This window comes from Pseudophryne corroboree, chromosome 4 (genome assembly GCF_028390025.1).
Source record: "Pseudophryne corroboree isolate aPseCor3 chromosome 4, aPseCor3.hap2, whole genome shotgun sequence".
NCBI classification, from domain to species: domain Eukaryota; kingdom Metazoa; phylum Chordata; class Amphibia; order Anura; family Myobatrachidae; genus Pseudophryne; species Pseudophryne corroboree.
The window spans coordinates 300,481,726-300,501,608 of NC_086447.1; the positions used below are offsets into that span (position 1 = coordinate 300,481,726).

The 19,883-nt window shown below is 47.7% G+C and overlaps 1 protein-coding gene, 1 non-coding gene and 1 pseudogene across 4 annotated transcripts in view; all 3 read left to right on the top strand.

Annotated features, from left to right (window-relative positions):
- The window catches only part of FNDC3B (fibronectin type III domain containing 3B), a 617,129-nt gene that overhangs the window by 485,953 nt on the left and 111,293 nt on the right, over window positions 1-19,883 (top strand). For all 3 annotated transcript variants that reach the window (XM_063916263.1, XM_063916264.1, XM_063916265.1), the window contains exon 21: window positions 802-951. In XM_063916263.1, the coding sequence (XP_063772333.1) occupies window positions 802-951 (150 nt within the window). The remainder of the gene's footprint in view (window positions 1-801; window positions 952-19,883) is intronic.
- LOC134913576 (U5 spliceosomal RNA) lies at window positions 13,458-13,565 on the top strand (annotated as a pseudogene).
- Window positions 15,264-15,378, top strand: LOC134913379 (U5 spliceosomal RNA). The gene has a single exon (XR_010177146.1). It is a non-coding gene; the product is annotated as a U5 spliceosomal RNA (small nuclear RNA).

Sequence of the window (19,883 nt, forward strand, 5' to 3'; positions counted from 1 at the left end):
TTGAGCCTGCATGCAGGCCAATCTAACACCAGCGATAGCGACGCGCGGGGCCACACACCGCTATCGCTGGGGGGCGTACATACAACAGATCCGTGCTTAAAATCTAAGCAATCTAGTCAGATTGCTTAGATTTTAAACACGGATCTCTCTGTGTGTACCCCCCTTACGACTCATGCTGAATTAGGCCCTTGACCTGATAGCTGCCATTTTCCAGTTCACTAATTACCCAATGTTGTAATTTATTTTTTCTAACTTAGGGGTCTATTCATGAAGCAGTGAAAAGTGTGGAGAAGTGAACCAGTGGAGAAGTTGCCCATGGCAACCAATCAGCATTGAAGTAACATTTATAATTTGCATACTATACAATTGTATGGAGCAGGTGATTGGTTGTCATGGGCAACTTCTCCACAGGCTCACTTCACCACTCTTTTCACTGCTTCATAAATAGACCCCTTTCTGTCTTAAAAATCCTGAGGTACCTTGTAGAACTGTTGCCACTGTCTTTTCTGTGATTAACTTAAGCCTGAAATGACAAGTGGAATGTGAATGCTTTCTCCTATAGATCATGCTAAGTGTCGCTGTCATATACAGCATAGTATTGGCTAATTGTTTGCACTAGGTATTGTTTAGTTATTGTGAGTTCAGTTATATAGTGTCAGAAGGAAGAAATGGAAGCTTGTAATGTAACAGGCACTTGTGCTGTCGGTTGTATTATCAGTGCTCTATTCAAGTCTGTTTAACTCTTCCACACTCACTTCTTTTCTATTAACTGAGATTTCATCTTTTTATTTTCCTTTGTAGAGTCCTGAGAGCAATGGTGCAGACATCTCAGGATACAGACTACAATGGGCAAAAGAAGAGGACACCCCAGAATTAGTTTACAGTGGTTCCGACACATGCTTTCAAATGTCTGATCTAATAGCAGCAACACAGTACAGCTGCAGACTTCAGGTATGCTGAGGTATTGTTTGACAAAGGGTTTTTCTGTGCAGTGGTGACTGGTGATACTTCATTTTTTATTACATACATATATTTCTGTGAAGAAATATTCTTTTCTTCCCACATGTGTTCTTTGCAGGAAGGGCACAGAACTTGTCAGTAAATTGTCATGTCAAAACATCAGTCATTTGTTAGAAATTACATAGAAACATATCATTTGACAGCAGATAAGAATCACTTGGCCCATCTAATCTGCCAATGTACATGCACATTTACACACTAGGGTTTATTTTTTAGATTTCTCTTACGTCCTAGAGGATGCTGGGACTCCAAAAGGACATGGGGTATAGACGGGATCCGCAGGAGCTTGGGCACACTGAAAAGACTTAAACTGGCTCCTCCCTCTATGCCTCTCCTCCAGACCTCAGTTAGACTTTGTGCCCAGGACTGACTGGACACTCACTAGGGGAGCTCTCCTGAGTTTCTCTTGAAAAGACTTTTGTTAGGTTTCTTATTTTCAGGGAGACCTGCTGACTACAGGCTCCCTGCAGCGTGGGAGTGAGGGGAGAGAAGCAGGACCTACTTCTTCTTAGTTTAAAGGCTCTGCTTCTCGGCTACTGGACACCATTAGCTCCAGAGGGTTCGATCACTTGGTGCGCCTAGCTGCTTGTTCCCGGAGTCATGCCGTCACCCCCCTCACTGAAGCCAGAAGAAAGAAGTCGGGTGAGTATGAGATGCGGCGAGGGATGTTTGTCTCTTGAGATCAAGAACCAATGCCATGTCAATATCGGCCAGGAGGGCGTTGTGGATACATCAATGGAATGCTGATGCCGACTCCAAGAGGGCTATGGAAGCTTTACCCTTCAAAGGTACTATCTTGTTTGGGGACGGCTTGGCTGACCTGGTCTCTACCGCGACTGCGGGTAAGTCCTCTTTTCTTCCCTATGTTTCCACACAACAGAAAAAGGCACCACATCAGCAGATGCAGTCCTTTCGTCCCAATAAATACAGGCGTGGAAAAGGTTCGTCCTTCCTCGCCTCAAAGGGTAGAGGAAGGGGAAGGAAGTCGCCTGCCGTGTCAGGCGCCCAGGACCAAAAGTCCTTCCCTGCCTCTACCAAGTCCACCGCATGACGCTGGGGCTTCCCTGGGGGAGTCCGGACCGGTGGGGGGCTGTCTGCGAATCTCCAGTCAGGTCTGGATTCAATCAGACCTGGATCCTTGGGTCCTAGAGATTGTGTCTCAGGGATACAAGCTGGAGTTTCGGGAGGTGCCCCCTCACCGGTTTTTCATTTCGGCCTTACCAGTGTTTCTTCCGGAAAGGGAGGTGGTGCTGGCAGCGATACAAAAATTGTGTCAACAGAGGGTCATTGTTCCCGTTCCCCCGTCCCAACGGGGGGGAGGGGTTCTACTCGAGCCTCTTTGTTGTGCCGAAACCGGACGGTTCGGTCAGACCGATTCTGAATCTAAAATCCCTCAATCCATACTTGAAAGTTTTCAAGTTCAAGATGGAATCTCTTCGAGCGGTGATTGCCAGCCTGGAAGGGGGGGATTTTATGGCGTCAGTCGATATAAAGGATGCCTACTTACACGTCCCGATATATCCTTCGCATCAGGCCTTCCTCAGGTTTGCGATACAGGATTCTCATTACCAATTTCAGACGTTGCCGTTTGGGCTTTCCACGGCCCCGAGGATTTTCACCAAGGTCATGGCAGAAATGATGGTTCTCCTTCGCAAGCAAGGGGTTACAATTATCCCGTACTTGGACGATCTCCTGATAAAGGTGAGGTCCAGGGAATGGTTACTGAGAAGTGTAAATTTGTCGCTGTCTGTTCTGTGACAGCACGGTTGGGTGCTCAATTTGCCAAAATCTCAGTTGATTCCGACCACTCGGCTGCCTTTTCTGGGCATGATTCTGGACACGGAATTACGGAGAGTATTTCTTCCTGAAGAAAAAGCTCTGGAACTGCAGACGATGGTCAGGGAACTTCTGAGGCCAACGAGTGTGTCAATCCATCACTGTACTCGGGTTCTGGGGAAGATGGTTGCGGCGTACGAAGCAATTCCGTTCGGCAGGTTATATGCCAGGGTGTTTCAGTGGGACTTGCTGAGCAAATGGTCCAGGTCTCACCTGCACATGCACCGGAAGATAAGTCTATCTCCCAGAGCCAGAATTTCTCTCCTGTGGTGGCTACAAAGTTCTCACCTCCTAGGGGGATGCCGGTTCGGTATCCAGGATTGGGTACTTCTGACAACAGATGCAAGTCTCCGGGGGTGGGGCGCAGTCACCCAAGGAAGAAACTTCCAGGGGAAATGGTCGCTCCAGGAAGCTTGTCTCCACATAAATGTTCTCGAGTTAAGAGCCATTTACAATGGCCTGCAACAAGCAAGACGCCTTCTTCAGGGTCGACCTGTCCTGGTACAGTCAGACAACATCACAGCGGTGGCACATATAAACCGTCAAGGCGGAACAAGGAGTAGAGCGGCAATGGCGGAGGCCACAAGAATCCTTTGCTGGGCGGAACAACACGTGAGCACCCTGTCAGCGGTCTTCCTACCGGGAGTGGACAACTGGGAAGCAGATTTCCTCAGCAGACACGATCTCCATCCGGGAGAGTGGGCTCTTTCAACAAGAGGTATTTGCAGAGGTGACAAAGCGTTGGGGAATTCCGTTGATCGACATGATGGCGTCTCATCTCAACAAGAAGCTCCCGAGGTATTGTTTCAGGTCAAGGGACCCCCAAGCCAGTGCAGTGGATGCCCTGGTGTCTCTGTGGGTGTTCCAGTCGGTGTATGTGTTCCCTCCACTTCCTCTCATTCCAAAGGTACTGGGGATCATTCGACGAGCACGGGTTCAGGCGATTCTCGTCGTTCCAGATTGGCCAAGAAGGGCCTGGTACCCGGATCTTCAGGAATTACTGGTGGAAGAGCCTTGGCCGCTTCCTCAAAGAGAGGACCTGTTGTTGCAGGGTCCATGGGTGTTTCCAGACTTACCGCAGCTGCGTTTGACGGCATGGAAGTTGAGCGCCAGATCTTAGCTCATAAAGGTATTCCCGGGGAGGTCATTCCCACTCTCCTTAAGGCTAGGAAGGAGGTTACGGCGAAACATTATCACTGTATTTGGAGAAAGTATGTTTCCTGGTGTGAGTCTAAAATGGCTCCTGCGGAAGATTTTCACATGGGTCGCTTTCTCCACTTTCTCTATCGTCCTAGTGGATGCTGGGGTTCCTGAAAGGACCATGGGGAATAGCGGCTCCGCAGGAGACAGGGCACAAAAAGTAAAGCTTTAGGATCAGGTGGTGTGCACTGGCTCCTCCCCCTATGACCCCCCTCCAAGCCAGTTAGATTTTTGTGCCCGGCCGAGAAGGGTGCAATCTAGGTGGCTCTCCTAAAGAGCTGCTTAGAAAAGTTTAGCTTAGGTTTTTTATTTTACAGTGAGTCCTGCTGGCAACAGGATCACTGCAACGAGGGACTTAGGGGAGAAGAAGTGAACTCACCTGTGTGCAGGATGGATTGGCTTCTTGGCTACTGGACATCAGCTCCAGAGGGACGATCACAGGTACAGCCTGGATGGTCACCGGAGCCTTGCCGCCGGCCCCCTTGCAGATGCTGAAGTAAGAAGAGGTCCAGAATCGGCGGCAGAAGACTCCTCAGTCTTCTAAAGGTAGCGCACAGCACTGCAGCTGTGCGCCATTTTCCTCTCAGCACACTTCACACGGCAGTCACTGAGGGTGCAGGGCGCTGGGAGGGGGGCGCCCTGGGAGGCAAATGAAAACCTATTTTGGCTAAAAATACCTCACATATAGCCTCCGGAGGCTATATGGAGGTATTTAACCCCTGCCAGAATCCGTTAAAAGCGGGAGACGAGGCCGCCGAAAAAGGGGCGGGGCCTATCTCCTCAGCACACAGCGCCATTTTCCCTCACAGAAAGGCTGGAGGGAAGGCTCCCAGGCTCTCCCCTGCACTGCACTACAGAAACAGGGTTAAAACAGAGAGGGGGGGCACTAATTTGGCGTTAGAAATATATAAAAAAGATGCTATAAGGGAAAACACTTATATAAGGTTGTCCCTATATAATTATAGCGTTTTTGGTGTGTGCTGGCAAACTCTCCCTCTGTCTCTCCAAAGGGCTAGTGGGTCCTGTCCTCTATCAGAGCATTCCCTGTGTGTGTGCTGTGTGTCGGTACGTGTGTGTCGACATGTATGAGGACGATGTTGGTGAGGAGGCGGAGCAAATTGCCTGTAATGGTGATGTCACTCTCTAGGGAGTCGACACCGGAATGGATGGCTTATTTAGGGAATTACGTGATAATGTCAACACGCTGCAAGGTCGGTTGACGACATGAGACGGCCGACAAACAATTAGTACCGGTCCAGACGTCTCAAAAACACCGTCAGGGGTTTTAAAACGCCCGTTTACTTTAGTCGGTCGACACAGACACAGACAGGGACACTGAATCCAGTGTCGACTGTGAATAAACAAACGTATTCCTTATTAGGGCCACACGTTAAAGGCAATGAAGGAGGTGTTACATATTTCTGATACTACAAGTACCACAAAAGAGGGTATTATGTGGGATGTGAAAAAACTACAGTAGTTTTTCCTGAATCAGATAAATTAAATAAAGTGTGTGATGATGCGTGGGTTCCCCCCGATAGAAAATTATGGGCGGTATACCCTTTCCCGCCAGAAGTTAGGGCGCGTTGGGAAACACCCCTTAGGGTGGATAAGGCGCTCACACGCTTATCAAAACAAGTGGCGGTACCGTCTATAGATAGGGCCGTCCTCAAGGACCAGCTGACAGGAGGCTGGAAAATATCATAAAAAGTATATACACACATACTGGTGTTATACTGCGACCAGCGATCGCCTCAGCCTGGATGTGCAGAGCTGGGGTGGCTTGGTCGGATTCCCTGACTAAAAATATTGATACCCTTGACAGGGACAGTATTTTATTGACTATAGAGCATTTAAAGGATGCATTTCTATATATGCGAGATGCACAGAGGGATATTTGCACTCTGGCATCAAGAGTAAATGCGATGTCCATATCTGCCAGAAGATGTTATGGACACGACAGTGGTCAGGTGATGCAGATTCCAAACGGCAAAAAGGTGTATTGCCGTATAAAGGAAGAGGAGTTTTTTGGGGTCGGTCCATCGGACCTGGTGGCCACGGCAACTGCTGGAAAATCCACCGTTTTTACCCTAAGTCACATCTCTGCAGAAAAAGACACCGTCTTTTCAGCCTCAGTCCTTTCGTCCCTATAAGATCATATCTGCCCAGGGATAGAGGAAAGGGAAGAAGACTGCAGCAGGCAGCCCATTCCCAGGAACAGAAGCGTTCCACCGCTTCTGACAAGTTCTCAGCATGGCGCTGAGACCGTACAGGACCCCTGGATCCTACAAGTAGTATCCCAGGGGTACAGATTGGAATGTAGAGACGTTTCCTCTTCGCAGGCTCCTGAAGTCTGCTTTACCAAGGTCTCCCTCCGACAAGGAGGCAGTATGGGAAAAAATTCACAAGCTGTATTCCCAGCAGGTGATAATTAAATTACCCCTCCTACTACAAGAAAAGGGGTATTATTCCACACTATATTGTGGTACTGAAGCCAGAAGGCTAGGTGAGACTTATTCTAAAAAAAAAAAAAAAAAAAAAAAAATTTTTGAACACTTACAAAGGTTCAAATCAAGATGGAGTCACTCAGAGCAGTGATAACGAACCAGGAAGAAGGGGACTATATAGTGTCCGGGGACATCAGGGAGGCTTACCTCTATGTCCCAAATTTGCCCTTCTCACTAAGGGTACCTCAGGTTCGTGGTGCAGAACTGTCACTATCAGTTTTAGACGCTGCCGTTTGGATTGTCCACGGCACCCCGGGTCTTTACCAAGGTAATGGCCGAAATGATGATTCTTCTTCGAAGAAAAGGCGTCTAAATTATCCCTTACTTGGACGATCTCCTGATAAGGGCATAGTCCAGGGAACAGTTGGAGGTCGGAGTAGCACTATCTCGGATACTGCTACAACAGCACGGGTGGATTCTAAATATTCCAAAATCGCAGCTGATCCCGACGACACGTCTGCTGTGCCTAGGGATGATTCTGGACACAGTCCAGAAAAAGGTGTTTCTCCCGGATGAGAAAGCCAGGGAGTTATCCGAGCTAGTCAGGAACCTCCTAAAAACAGTGCATCATTGCACAAGGGTCCTGGTAAAAATGGTGGCTTCCTACGAAGCAATTCCATTCGGCAGATTTCACGCAAGAACTTTTCAGTGGGATCTGCTGGACAAATGGTCCGGATCGCATCTTCAGATGCATCAGCGGATAACCCTATATCCAAGGACAAGGGTGTCTCTCCTGTGGTGGTTATAGAGTGCTCATCTTCTAGAGGGCCGCAGATTTGGCATTCAGGATTGGATGCTGGTGACCACGGAGCCCAGCCCGAGAGGCTGGGGAGCAGTCACACAAGGAAAAAATTTCCAGGGAGTGTGATCAAGTCTGGAGACTTTTCTCCACATAAATATACTGGAGCTAAGGGTAAATTTATAATGCTCTAAGCTTAGCAAGACCTCTGCTTCAAGGTCAGCCGGTATTGATCCAGTGGGAAAAACATCACGGCAGTCGCCCACGTAAACAGACAGGGCGACACAAGAAGCAGGAGGGCAATGGCAAAAACTGCAAGGACTTTTCGCTGGGCGGAAAATCATGTGATAGCACTGTCAGCAGTGTTTCATCCCGGGAATGGAAACTGGGAAGCAGACTTCCTCAGCAGGCACGACCTCCACCCGGGAGAGTGGAAACTTCATCGGGAAGTTTTTTTCCACATGATTGTAAACCGTTGGGAAATACCAAAGGTGGACATGATGGCGTCCCGTCTGAACAAAAAACGGGACAGGTATTGCGCCAGGTCAAGAGACCCTCAGGCAATAGCTGTGGACGTTCTGGTAACACCGTGGGTGTACCAGTCGGTGTACGTGTTCCCTCCTCTGCTTCTCATACCTAAGGTGCTGAGAATTATAAGACGTAGAGGAGTAAGAACTATACTCATGGCTCCGGATTGGCCAAGAAGGACTTGGTACCCGGAACTTCAAGAGATGCTTACAGAGGTTTTATGGCCTCTGCCGCTAAGAAGGGACTTGCTTCAGCAAGTACCATGTCTGTTCCAAGACTTACCGCAGCTGCGTTTGTCGGCATGGCGGTGGAACGCCGGATCCTAAGGGAAAAAGGCATTCCGGAAGAGGTCATTCCTACCCTGGTCAAAGCCAGAAAGGAGGTGACCGCACAACATTATCACCACATGTGGCGAAAATATGTTGCGTGGTGTGAGGCCAGGAAGGCCCCACAAAGAAATTTCAACTCTGTCGTTTCCTGCATTTCCTGCAAACAGGAGTGTCTATGGGCCTCAAATTGGGGTCCATTAAGGTTCAAATTTCGGCCCTGTCGATTTTCTTCCAGAAAGAATTGGCTTCAGTTCCTGAAGTCCAGAAGTTTGTCAAGGGAGTATTGCATATACAACCCCCTTTTGTGCCTCCAGTGGCACTGTGGGATCTCAACGTAGTTCTGGGATTCCTCAAATCACATTGGTTTAAAACCAGTCAAATCTGTGGATTTGAAGCATCTCACATGAAAAGTGACCATGATCTTGGCCCTGGCCTGGACCAGGCGAGTGTCAAATTGGTGGTTTTTTCTCAAAAAAGCCCATATCTGTTTGTCCATTCTGACAGGGCAGAGCTGCGGACTCGTCCCCAGTTCTCTCCCTAAGGTGGTGTCAGTGTTTCACCTGAACCAGCTTATTGTGGTGCCTTGCACCTACTAGGGACTTGGAGGACTCCAAGTTGCTAGATGTTGTCAGGGCCCTGAAAATATGTTCCAGGACGGCTGGAGTCAGGAAAACTGACTTGCTGTTATCCTGTATGCACCCAACAAACTGGGTGCTTTTGCTTCTAAGCAGACTATTGCTAGTTGGATGTGTAATACAATTCAGCTTGCACATTCTGTGGCAGGCCTGCCACAGCCAAAATATGTAAATGCCCATTCCACAAGGAAGGTGGGCTCATCTTGGGCGGCTGCCCGAGGGGTCTCGGCTTTTACAACTTTGCCGAGCGGTTATTTAGTCAGGGGCAAACACGTTTGTAAAATCCTACAAATTTGATACCCTGACTAAGGAGGACCTGGAGTTCTCTCATTCGGTGCTGCAGAGTCATCCGCACTCTCCCGCCCGTTTGGGAGCTTTGGTATTATCCCCATGGTCCTTTCAGGAACCCCAGCATCCACTAGGACGATAGAGAAAATAAGAATTTACTTACCGATAATTCTATTTCTCGGAGTCCGTAGTGGATGCTGGGCGCCCATCCCAAGTGCGGATTATCTGCAATACTTGTACATAGTTACAAAAATCGGGTTATTATTGTTGTGAGCCATCTTTTCAGAGGCTCCGCTGTTATCATACTGTTAACTGGGTTCAGATCACAGGTTGTACAGTGTGATTGGTGTGGCTGGTATGAGTCTTACCCGGGATTCAAAATCCTTCCTTATTATGTACGCTCGTCCGGGCACAGTGTCTAACTGGCTTGGAGGGGGGTCATAGGGGGAGGAGCCAGTGCACACCACCTGATCCTAAAGCTTTACTTTTTGTGCCCTGTCTCCTGCGGAGCCGCTATTCCCCATGGTCCTTTCAGGAACCCCAGCATCCACTACGGACTCCGAGAAATAGAATTATCGGTAAGTAAATTCTTATTTTTTGCAGGCAGGTGTAGATGCAGGCCTGAAATTAGGCTCCATCAAAGTACAGATTTCGGCTTTGTCTATTTTCTTTCAAAAAGAATTAGCTGTCCTCCCAGAGGTGCAGACTTTTGTGAAAGGAGTAATGCATATCAATCCTTCGTTCGTGCCTTCGGTAGCTCCATGGGATCTTGATGTGGTCTTACAGTTTCTTATGTCTTCCTGGTTTGAACCTTTGCGTAAGGTTGAGTTGAAATTTCTCACTTGGAAGTTAGTCATGCTGTTGGCGCTGGCGTCTGCCAGGCGAGTGTCAGAGTTGGCGGCCTTATCTCATAAGAGCCCGTACTTGATTTTTCATTCGGATAGGGCGGAATTGAGTACTCGTCAACAATTTCTGCCGAAGGTGGTTTCTTCATTTCATATTAACCAGCCTATTATGGTGCCGGTGGCTACGGATGCTGTGGTGGTTCCAAAGTCTCTGGATGTTGTGAGAGCTTTGAAGATCTACGTCACCAGAACGGCTGTTGCCAGGAAAACTGAGGCGCTGTTTGTCCTGTATGCTTCTAACAAGATTGGTCATCCTGCTTCAAAACAGACTATTGCACGCTGGATTTGTAGTACGATTCAGCAGGATCATTCTTCGGCCAGGCTACCAGTGCCGAAGTCAGTAAAAGCCCATTCTACCAGGTAAGTGGGCTCATCTTGGGCGGCTGCCCGAGGCGTCTCGGCTTTACAGCTTTGCCGAGCAGCTACTTGGTCGGGTTCAAACACTTTTGCTAAGTTCTATAAGTTTGATACCCTGGCTGATGAGGACCTTGTGTTTGCTCAGTCGGTGCTGCTGAGTCGTCCGCACTCTCTCGCCCGGTCTGGAGCTTTGGTATAAACCCCATGGTCCTTTTGGAGTCCCCAGCATCCTCTAGGACGTATGAGAAAATAGGATTTTGGTACCTACTGGTAAATCCTTTTCTCCTAGTCCGTAGAGGATGCTGGGCGCCCATCCCAGTGCGGACTGTTACTTGCAGTGTTTTCTTGCTGGTTAAATTAGTTTATACACGGTGGTGTATTTATCGTTTTCAGCTTGTTGCTGTTGTTAATTCATACTGTTATCTGGTTTACTGTTACTCCGGTTGTACGGTATGTTTGTGGTGTGAGCTGGTATGTCTCTCGCCCTTAGTTTAAACAAAAATCCTTTCCTCGAAATGTCCGTCTCTCCTGGGCACAGTTCCTATAACTGAAGTCTGGAGGAGGGGCATAGAGGGAGGAGCCAGTTCACACCCAGTTTAAGTCTTTTCAGTGTGCCCAAGCTCCTGTGGATCCCGTCTATACCCCATGGTCCTTTTGGAGTCCCCAGCATCCTCTATGGACTAGGAGAAGAGGATTTACCGATAGGTACCAAAATCCTATTTTTTTTGTCAGGTGACAATTACCAGTATATTTTTGGTTTGTGGGACGAAACCAGAGTACCTGTAGGAAACCCACGCAAGCACAGGGAGAATATACTGAACACAGTTAGGGCCATGGTGGGAATCGAAACCATGACCTCAGTGGTGTGAGACAATAATGCAAACTATTACACCATCCATACTGACCTTCACCTTTCACATGGGGCTTAGCTAATAGTACAGTGAACTGACAATATTGTGCCCATGGTAGCCAGTCAGATATCAGCTTTCACTCATTCAACTCCCCTAACTGCAGTAAGTAGTGCCCATGTACCTGACACTGCACCTGTTACAGAGTTTATATGCTGCATGTGTATCTGACAGGGCTCTCCTTACACTCCCACTTGTCTCTTCCATGAGCAATCAATGCATTCACAACACTCAATGTTTTATATGACCACGGCTTGGAGAGAGCTGATCTCTGTATTGCAGCTGAGAGCAGTGAGAGAAGATGGATGGGCAGGAATATGTAGTTATCCAATAGCTAGATGTATGCTATATATAGGATAACAAAAATAAGAATTTACTCACCAGTAATTCTATTTCTCGTAGTCCGTAGTGGATGCTGGGGACTCCGTAAGGACCATGGGGAATAGACGGGCTCCGCAGGAGACTGGGCACTCTAAAGAAAGATTTAGTACTTTCTTTATCATCCACTAGGGGTCACTGGAGTACTCTTGGGATATGGACGGGCGTAGCCGAACAAAGGCACTGAATATTTAAATTTAGGACTCTCCCCCCTCCATATCCCCGAGTACCTCAGTGTACGACGTCAGTGTTTTTTCGGTGCTCACAGCACGAACATCGGCTTGTGGGAAGAGCCCACATTTGAGATTTTATTTTTCATTTTACTTTTTATTTTTACACTTCCCTTCCCCAGTTTCTTGAAAAACATGGGTCCGGGATGGTGCCGCTGCAAGGCAGCGTATGGCGTGTCGGTCCTCACAAAGAGCACCCTCACAGCCACAGGCGCTGCAAGGCAGCGCATGGCGTGTCGGTCCTCACAAAGAGCACCCTCACAGCCACAGGCAGCCACTGTCTCCTGCAAGCTGGACGGAGCTTACAGAAGAAGCCCCGTCACAGCCAGGAATAAGCAAAGAGCTGGACGGAGCTTACAGGAAGAAGCCCCGTCACAGCCAAGATGATGATCTGACACAGAAAGCTGGACGGAGCTTACAGAGAGAAGCCCCGTCACAGCCAGGATGAGAAGCTGGACGGAGCTTACAGAGAGAAGCCCCGTCACAGCCAGGATGAAAGCCCCGTCACAAGCTGGACGGAGCTTGCAGGAAGTGCGGCACAAGGTATGGTGGGGTGTCAGGGCGGTCAGCTCACGCTGCCGCCCTGCTGTGTGGGAAAGTGTAATTTTACTGTTGCCCGCCGCTGAAGCCGCCGCTGAAAGTGTCCCGCTGAACTACGCTAGAAACAGCGCAGACCGGCCGCACGTCACTCAGAGACGCCGGCCGCTCTCCCAGCGCTGATTACCCGGCACCGCTGTACGAGAGGCGCCGCCGAGACTACGTATCCGGTTTCTAACAGAGCGGCCGCACGTCACTCACAGACGCCGGCCGCTCTTCCAGTGAGGACACCGCACGCCGCTGATGCCCGGCCACTGCTGTATGAAGCGCCACCGCTCTTCCGGACGGCTCCCCGGCGCTAGACAGCGCTCCCCTGCTCTCCCTGCACCCGCTCCCGTCCGCGGCAGGTAACATGGGGGAGACTACCTCACAAGCAGCGCAGCTGCAGGGGGGGTGAGGGGGAGTAAGGCCCATAGCAGCAGCACCATATAGCAAGGCTGCATGGGTTAAGAAATAGGCTGTTCAGTTTTTTAAACAGTAAAGGATAGGCTATCAGTGTCATAACCTATTGCATTTTTAACATGTTGCCTGGTATTTTCTGTTAAGGCTGCAATATAATACAAAATTCACAGCAGGCAGTGTTCATATTAATGGAAGGATAACTAAATGTATTTTACTGTATCCTAGACTGTATAATAGGCTATTAAGCCTATATTAACTGTATAATAGGCTATTAAGCCTATATTAACACTGCAGCAGGTAACCTGTACTGTAATTTTCTGTGAAAGCATGGCATGACGGCCATTTTAATCATTGCTGTTTTTCCAGCTTATAATTCCAGAACTTTCCGGCCATACACCTCTACTCCACAAGGAGGCGCAGGGGTGTTAGTGGGAATTTTTTGCTTCAGGTTTCACATAAGTTAGCCATGTAATCTGTATTTCTACATAATTCTAGAACATTCCTGCCCTATATCTCTAAGCCACCAGAGGCGCAGGGGAGTTAGTAGGAATTTGGTTCGGGTTTCATATGCCCATGTGAACTGTTTGTCACATAAAGAATACTCTGGTTTCTCTTCACATCGAATAAATCTTTCGGTTTTTTACTAAAGTTTCAGTAGAGAGAAACAACCGTGAGTTTAATATAAATATGCTGTTCAGCAATAACATATATATATATGACGCATAATAAGGTCAATAAGTCGGCCAAGTGTCTGTCTGTTGCCTATTGGGGTGTCTGTCTACATAGCGAGTAAGGCTCTAGCGCAGACTAAAAATAAATTTAAAAATCCTACGTTGGCAATTCAAATTAAAAGAGCGGTAACATCGGAGTCTCGGAAGGGACTCCGCCAGCTCTAACAAAAGACAGTCTTTCCAAACGGCCACATTCCCTTTGGGTACCAGAGTGTTTATTTCACTGGTCTTATAATTTAATGCACGATTTTATGTCAAATCTCACACCGATAGCTACGAGTGAGAAGGGTACATTAGTCCAGCACTCAGATAGTGCGGGGTTTTTGACAACATATATAATCGGTTCCAAAATGACGCAATCCGCTATTGGTAAAGGCGTTTTCTGTCAAACTTTATAAAAACCCAGGATACATTTGGGTTACTATAATCTATGTATGAAACAATGACGATCACTGTTAAAACAAGCTGCACAGTATATCTGTAAAGCTTCTGCTAACGCCGGTTACTTTCATCGTCGCTACTTAAGCGCGACAAGGCCAGAGCTCGTTTGCTCCTAAATTTGATATTCAGATATCAAGACGCAAATACTTGTAACGGCGTTTTATCCCTTTATAAGCGGTGGTATAAAACAGTCACGCCTTGTAATGACAGGACGCTACAGTCAGCAAGCCAGTGGTTTCTTGACCTCTTTTCCAATTGTGGAAGCGCGTCTTTACATGTTACATTTGCGAGATTTCCAGACTTCAACTCATGCATGTCTCAGCTAATTACAGATTAAAGGACAAAACTGCCTCTGTGGAACGGTTTGGCAGGTTGCCATTTAGTCTTTGCTGGTTTATAAACCAGGCAGTAGTACTCCAACAGAGTCAGAGTTACTCATTCCCCTCTGTTTGAGCAAAACCAAACAGCTCCGTCGCAATATCAATCAGCAAGTCACTTACTACAGTTGGAAAATGGATTTTCTGCGGTTAGTATTTGCTTATTGGAGCCACAAAATTGCATAATTGCATTTGATCTTCACAATGCGTATTTACCCATTCCGGTTTGTTCATCACAGGTTCTAGCGTTTGCAAATCGCCACAACCATTAACCATTTCAGATCTACCGTTGCTTATCGCTTCGGGTATTTACCAAAGTGATGTTGGGATGATAGCTCATCTCACATAAGAACTCTGTCTCAACAGAGTTTCTCTATCTTAGATGATCTGCTCATAAGAACTCTGTCTCAACAAAGTTCCTCTAACTTGCGCTACTAAGGTATACTGCGGTAGCAGATCAAGTTCGAAAACGATCGCATCTAATTCCGTCTAAACGATGTCAATTCCTAGGTAAGATTATAAATACGGTAAATCAAAGACTTTTACCTACTACACCAGCAAGAACAAATGTACATCTAGTAATTAGTGCAAAACACGCACACTTGCGGTACATTGGTGTATTCACCTATTAAGAATAAAGATGTGTTTTCAATTTAGTTCGTCACCCTTCACTCGCGTTTCCCACAGAGGGACAAGGGTGCATATACTCTGGACGAGAGTCGCAGAGAGTCAGGATTTGTAGTTAAAATCAGCGACAAAGGTTCTAAAACACGACAGATTGCTGTCGATAAATGTCCTAGAACTCCGTGCATTTTACAATGCAATACATGATTCGCTTTCAGTCTCACCAGGGATATACTCTGGTTTCTCTTCAGAACGAATAAATCTTTCGCCTTTTACTAAAGATTTCCATGGAGAGGAACAACCATGAGTTTCAGGTAATTTTTTGATGCCTGGCTCACGCTGGGCTTAAGCAGTCAGACAAGGCAACGGCAGTTGCATACACAACAACCAGGGAGAACCAAGAAGCCGAATGGCAATGCGGCAGGTAACTCAAATCCTCAATGGCTCAGAACACCATTATGTGGAAATGTCAAGAGATCATTCCGTGAGTGGACTTCTGTTAGACAGATGATCTCACCCGTCAGGATTTGGATCCTGAAAACTGGACATTAAATCCAGAGGTGTTTCATATGTGAGTCCACAGAAGGGGGTTACCCTCAAGTATACATGATGGCATCTCGCCACAATTACAAAAGCTCAGTATGTGTACAAAACAGATCACAAGGGCAGTGGCGGTGGAGTCTCTCACATTCATGTGGTCATTCAGCATCGTGTATCTAGCTCCACCATTTTCCGCTGCTCTCTCCGTTGCCAAAACGGATCATAAGACAGTTTGTCACAGTCATACTGGTGGTATCTCATGGGTTTCGGAGAAGTTTGCTTCTCGATTTTCCAAGGAATACTTGCTCACGATCTTGGCCCGCTCATAATACGTCCAACCTGTTACATCAGGGAACGTTCTTTTACCCATAGTTACCTATGTACCTATTATCTATGTACCGCAGCTGCGGCTGACGGGGTGAGGGTTCAGACCGCCCTCTTAAGAAATAGAGCATTACAGTATCGGTTATACCAACCATGTTACGAGCTAGTAAGCCGCTTAAGGCAGCTCATTATTACAAAATTTTGTGTGCTTACATAGGTTGTAAACCTCGGAAGTTTCCAACATCATCCTTCAACTTACCCGTATTCTGTTAAACGGGGTGGGATGGAAAACTGCGTTGATCTGCACTAAGAGTGCAGGTATCTGTGTGGTAACCTTATTTTCAAAGACGTTTGCCTCTATTTGCGTCTGTACACATCTTTCTACAAGGTGTCATCAAAGTTCAGACTCTATTCATCCCACCTACAGCGCCAGGCGACTTGAGGTTGGGTTCAGATTTCTTACAGTTTTCATATTTTGAACCCTTACAACAAATGGGAATTAAGTTTCTCACTTTGGAAAACATTTTTCTTCTAGCCTTGGCTTCGGCAAGGGTGTTGTTTTCATATTTGGGTGCCTTGTATTCCAAGCCACCGTATTTGAGTTTTCTCATGACAAAGCAGATCTTCGGACGAATTCCGCTTTCGTATTCTTCACATCAATATACCAATAGTGGTTCCTGTGTGGACAGCACATTCTAGAATTCTGAATGTGGTACACGCATTACGCGTTTATATATGTCCCGAACGTCAACAGTACGTGATATGAATACGTTGTTTGTTCTCTATGATACTGCCAACTGGGGTTAGCCAGTTTCTCAGCAGACATTATCCAGTTGGATAATAATAATGACTACAAGTCAGGCTTACTTTAAGGCTAAGTTACAATCGCCTACGCCAGTAATAGCTCATCCCACAGGTTCTGTGGGAATGTCAGACCCAGCGGGTCGTGGAGCGTCTACGACGCGGCTACATAGCCTTCATGTGCACCACGTTTGTGCACGTTTACACGTTATGAATGGTGGCGCCATCAGCATCTAGCTTTGGGCTGCCTACTGTTACAAGTATCAAACAGCTCTCCCGCCCACGAGGGAAGCTTTGGTACGTCCCAAGAGTACTCCAGTGACCCCTAGTGGATGATAAAGAAAATAGGATTTTGGTACTTACCAGGTAAATCCTTTTCTTTGAATCCATAGGGGGCACTGGACGCCCACCCAGAGCAGTTTTACCTGGGTTGTTTTAAGCTCAAGGGAGCTTAGTGAACACGTTTTACTTGGGTGGTATTAAGCTCATAGGAGCTTATGGTAACACATTTTCACCGATTGGTTCAAATTATAAAGTTCTATCGGTTATGGGTCAACCGGTTAGTTGACAGTACAGTTATAGGTCAACTTTGTTGTTGTCCGTTATGTTATAGGTATTCTCCATTGTCAACCTCTCTATATATAGTTCCTGTTCGCTCAGTAAAAAACACTGACGTCGTACACTGAGGTACTCGGGGATATGGAGGGGGGAGAGTCCTAAATTTAAATATTCAGTGCCTTTGTTCGGCTACGCCCGTCCATATCCCAAGAGTACTCCAGTGCCCCCTATGGATTCAAAGAAAAGGATTTACCTGGTAAGTACCAAAATCCTATTATCTGGTGTGCACTGGCTCCTCCCTCTATGCCCCTCCTCCAGACCTCAGTTAAGGAAACTGTGCCCGGAAGAGCTGACATTACTAGGAAAGGATTTTGGAATCCAGGGTAAGACTCATACCAGCCACACCAATCACACCGTACAACTCGTTATAAACTTACCCAGTTAACAGTATGAACAACAACTGAGCATCACTCAACCAATACTACATAACCATAACCCTTTGTTAAGCAATAACTATATACATGTATTGCAGAAAGTCCGCACTTGGGACGGGCGCCCAGCATCCACTACGGACTACGAGAAATAGAATTACCGGTGAGTAAATTCTTATTTTCTCTAACGTCCTAGTGGATGCTGGGGACTCTGTAAGGACCATGGTGATTATAGCAAAGCTCCCAAATGGGCGGGAGAGTGCGGATGACTCTGCAGCACCGAATGGGCAAACACCAGGTCCTCCTCAGCCAGGGTATCAAACTTGTAGAATTTTGCAAATGTGTTTGAACCCGACCAAGTAGCAGCTCGGCAAAGCTGTAATGCCGAGACCCCTCGGGCAGCCGCCCAAGAAGAGCCCACCTTCCTTGTGGAATGGGCTTTCACTGATTTTGGATGCGGCAATCCAGTCGCAGAATGAGCCTGCTGAAGCGTGTTACAGATCCAGCGAGCAATGGTTTGCTTTGAAGCAGGAGCACCCAGCTTGTTGGATGCATACAGGATAAACAGCGAGTCAGTTTTCTTGACTCCAGCCGTCCTGGCAACATAGATCTTCAAAGCCCTGACTACATCAAGCAACTTGGAATCCTCCAAGTCACGCGTAGCCGCAGGCACCACAATGGGTTGGTTCAAATGAAAAGATGACACCACCTTTGGCAGAAACTGCGGACGAGTCCGCAATTCTGCCCTATCCATATGGAAAACCAGATAGGGGCTTTTAAATGACAAGGCCGCCAATTCTGACACACGCCTAGTTGAGGCTAAGGCCAACAGCATGACCACTTTCCACGTGAGATACTTTAGCTCCACAGACTTAAGTGGCTCAAACCAGTGGGATTTCAGGAAACCCAAGACCACGTTAAGATCCCAAGGTGCCACTGGTGGCACAAAAGGAGGCTGAATATGCAGCACTCCCTTAACAAACGTCTGAACCTCAGGCAGTGAAGCCAGTTCTTTTTGAAAGAAAATGGATAGGGCCGAAATCTGGACCTTTATGGACCCTAATTTTAGGCCCATAGTCACACCTGACTGTAGGAAGTGCAGGAATCGACCCAGCTGGAATTCCTCTGTAGGGGCCTTCCTGGCCTAACACCAAGCAACATAATTTCCCAATATACGGTGATAATGTTTTGCTGTCACGTCCTTTCTAGCCTTTATCAGCGTAGGAATAACTGCATCCGGAATGCCCTTTTCTGCTAGGATCCGGCGTTCAACCGCCATGCCGTCAAATGCAGCCGCGGTAAGTCTTGGAACAGACAGGGCCCCTGTTGCAACAGGTCCTGTCTGAGAGGCAGAGGCCATGGGTCCTCTGTGAGCATTTCTTGCAGTTCCGGGTACCAAGTCCTTCTTGGCCAATCCGGAACAATGAGTATTGTTCTCACTCCTCTTTTTCTTACGATTCTCAGTACCCTGGGTATGAGAGGAAGAGGAGGAAACACATAGACCGACTGGAATACCCACGGTGTCACCAGTGCGTCCACAGCTATCGCCTGAGGGTCCCTTGACCTGGCGCAATACCTCTTTAATTTTTTGTTGAGGCGGGGCGCCATCATGTCCACCTGTGGCAGTTCCCATCGATTTACAGTCTGCGTGAAGACTTCTTGATGAAGTCCCCACTCTCCCGGGTGGAGGTCGTGTCTGCTGAGGAAGTCTGCTTCCCAGTTGTCCACTCCCGGAATGAACACTGCTGACAGTGCTTGCACGTGATTCTCCGCCCAACGAAGAATCCTGGTGGCTTCCGTCATTGCCACCCTGCTTCTTGTGCCGCCCTGGCGGTTTACATGAGCGACTGCCGTGATGTTGTCTGACTGAATCAGCACTGGTTGGTCTCGAAGCAGAGGCTCCGCTTGACTCAGGGCGTTGTATATGGCCCGTAGCTCCAGGATATTTATGTGCAGACAAGTCTCCTGACTTGACCACAGCCCTTGGAAGTTTCTTCCTTGAGTGACTGCCCTCCACCCTCGGAGGCTTGCATCCGTGGTCACCAGGACCCAGTCCTGTATGCCGAATCGGCGGCCCTCGAGGAGGTGAGCACCTTGTAGCCACCACAGAAGAGACACCCTGGCCCTGGGGGACAGGGTGATCATCCGATGCATCTGAAGATGTGATCCGGACCACTTGTCCAGCAGATCCCACTGA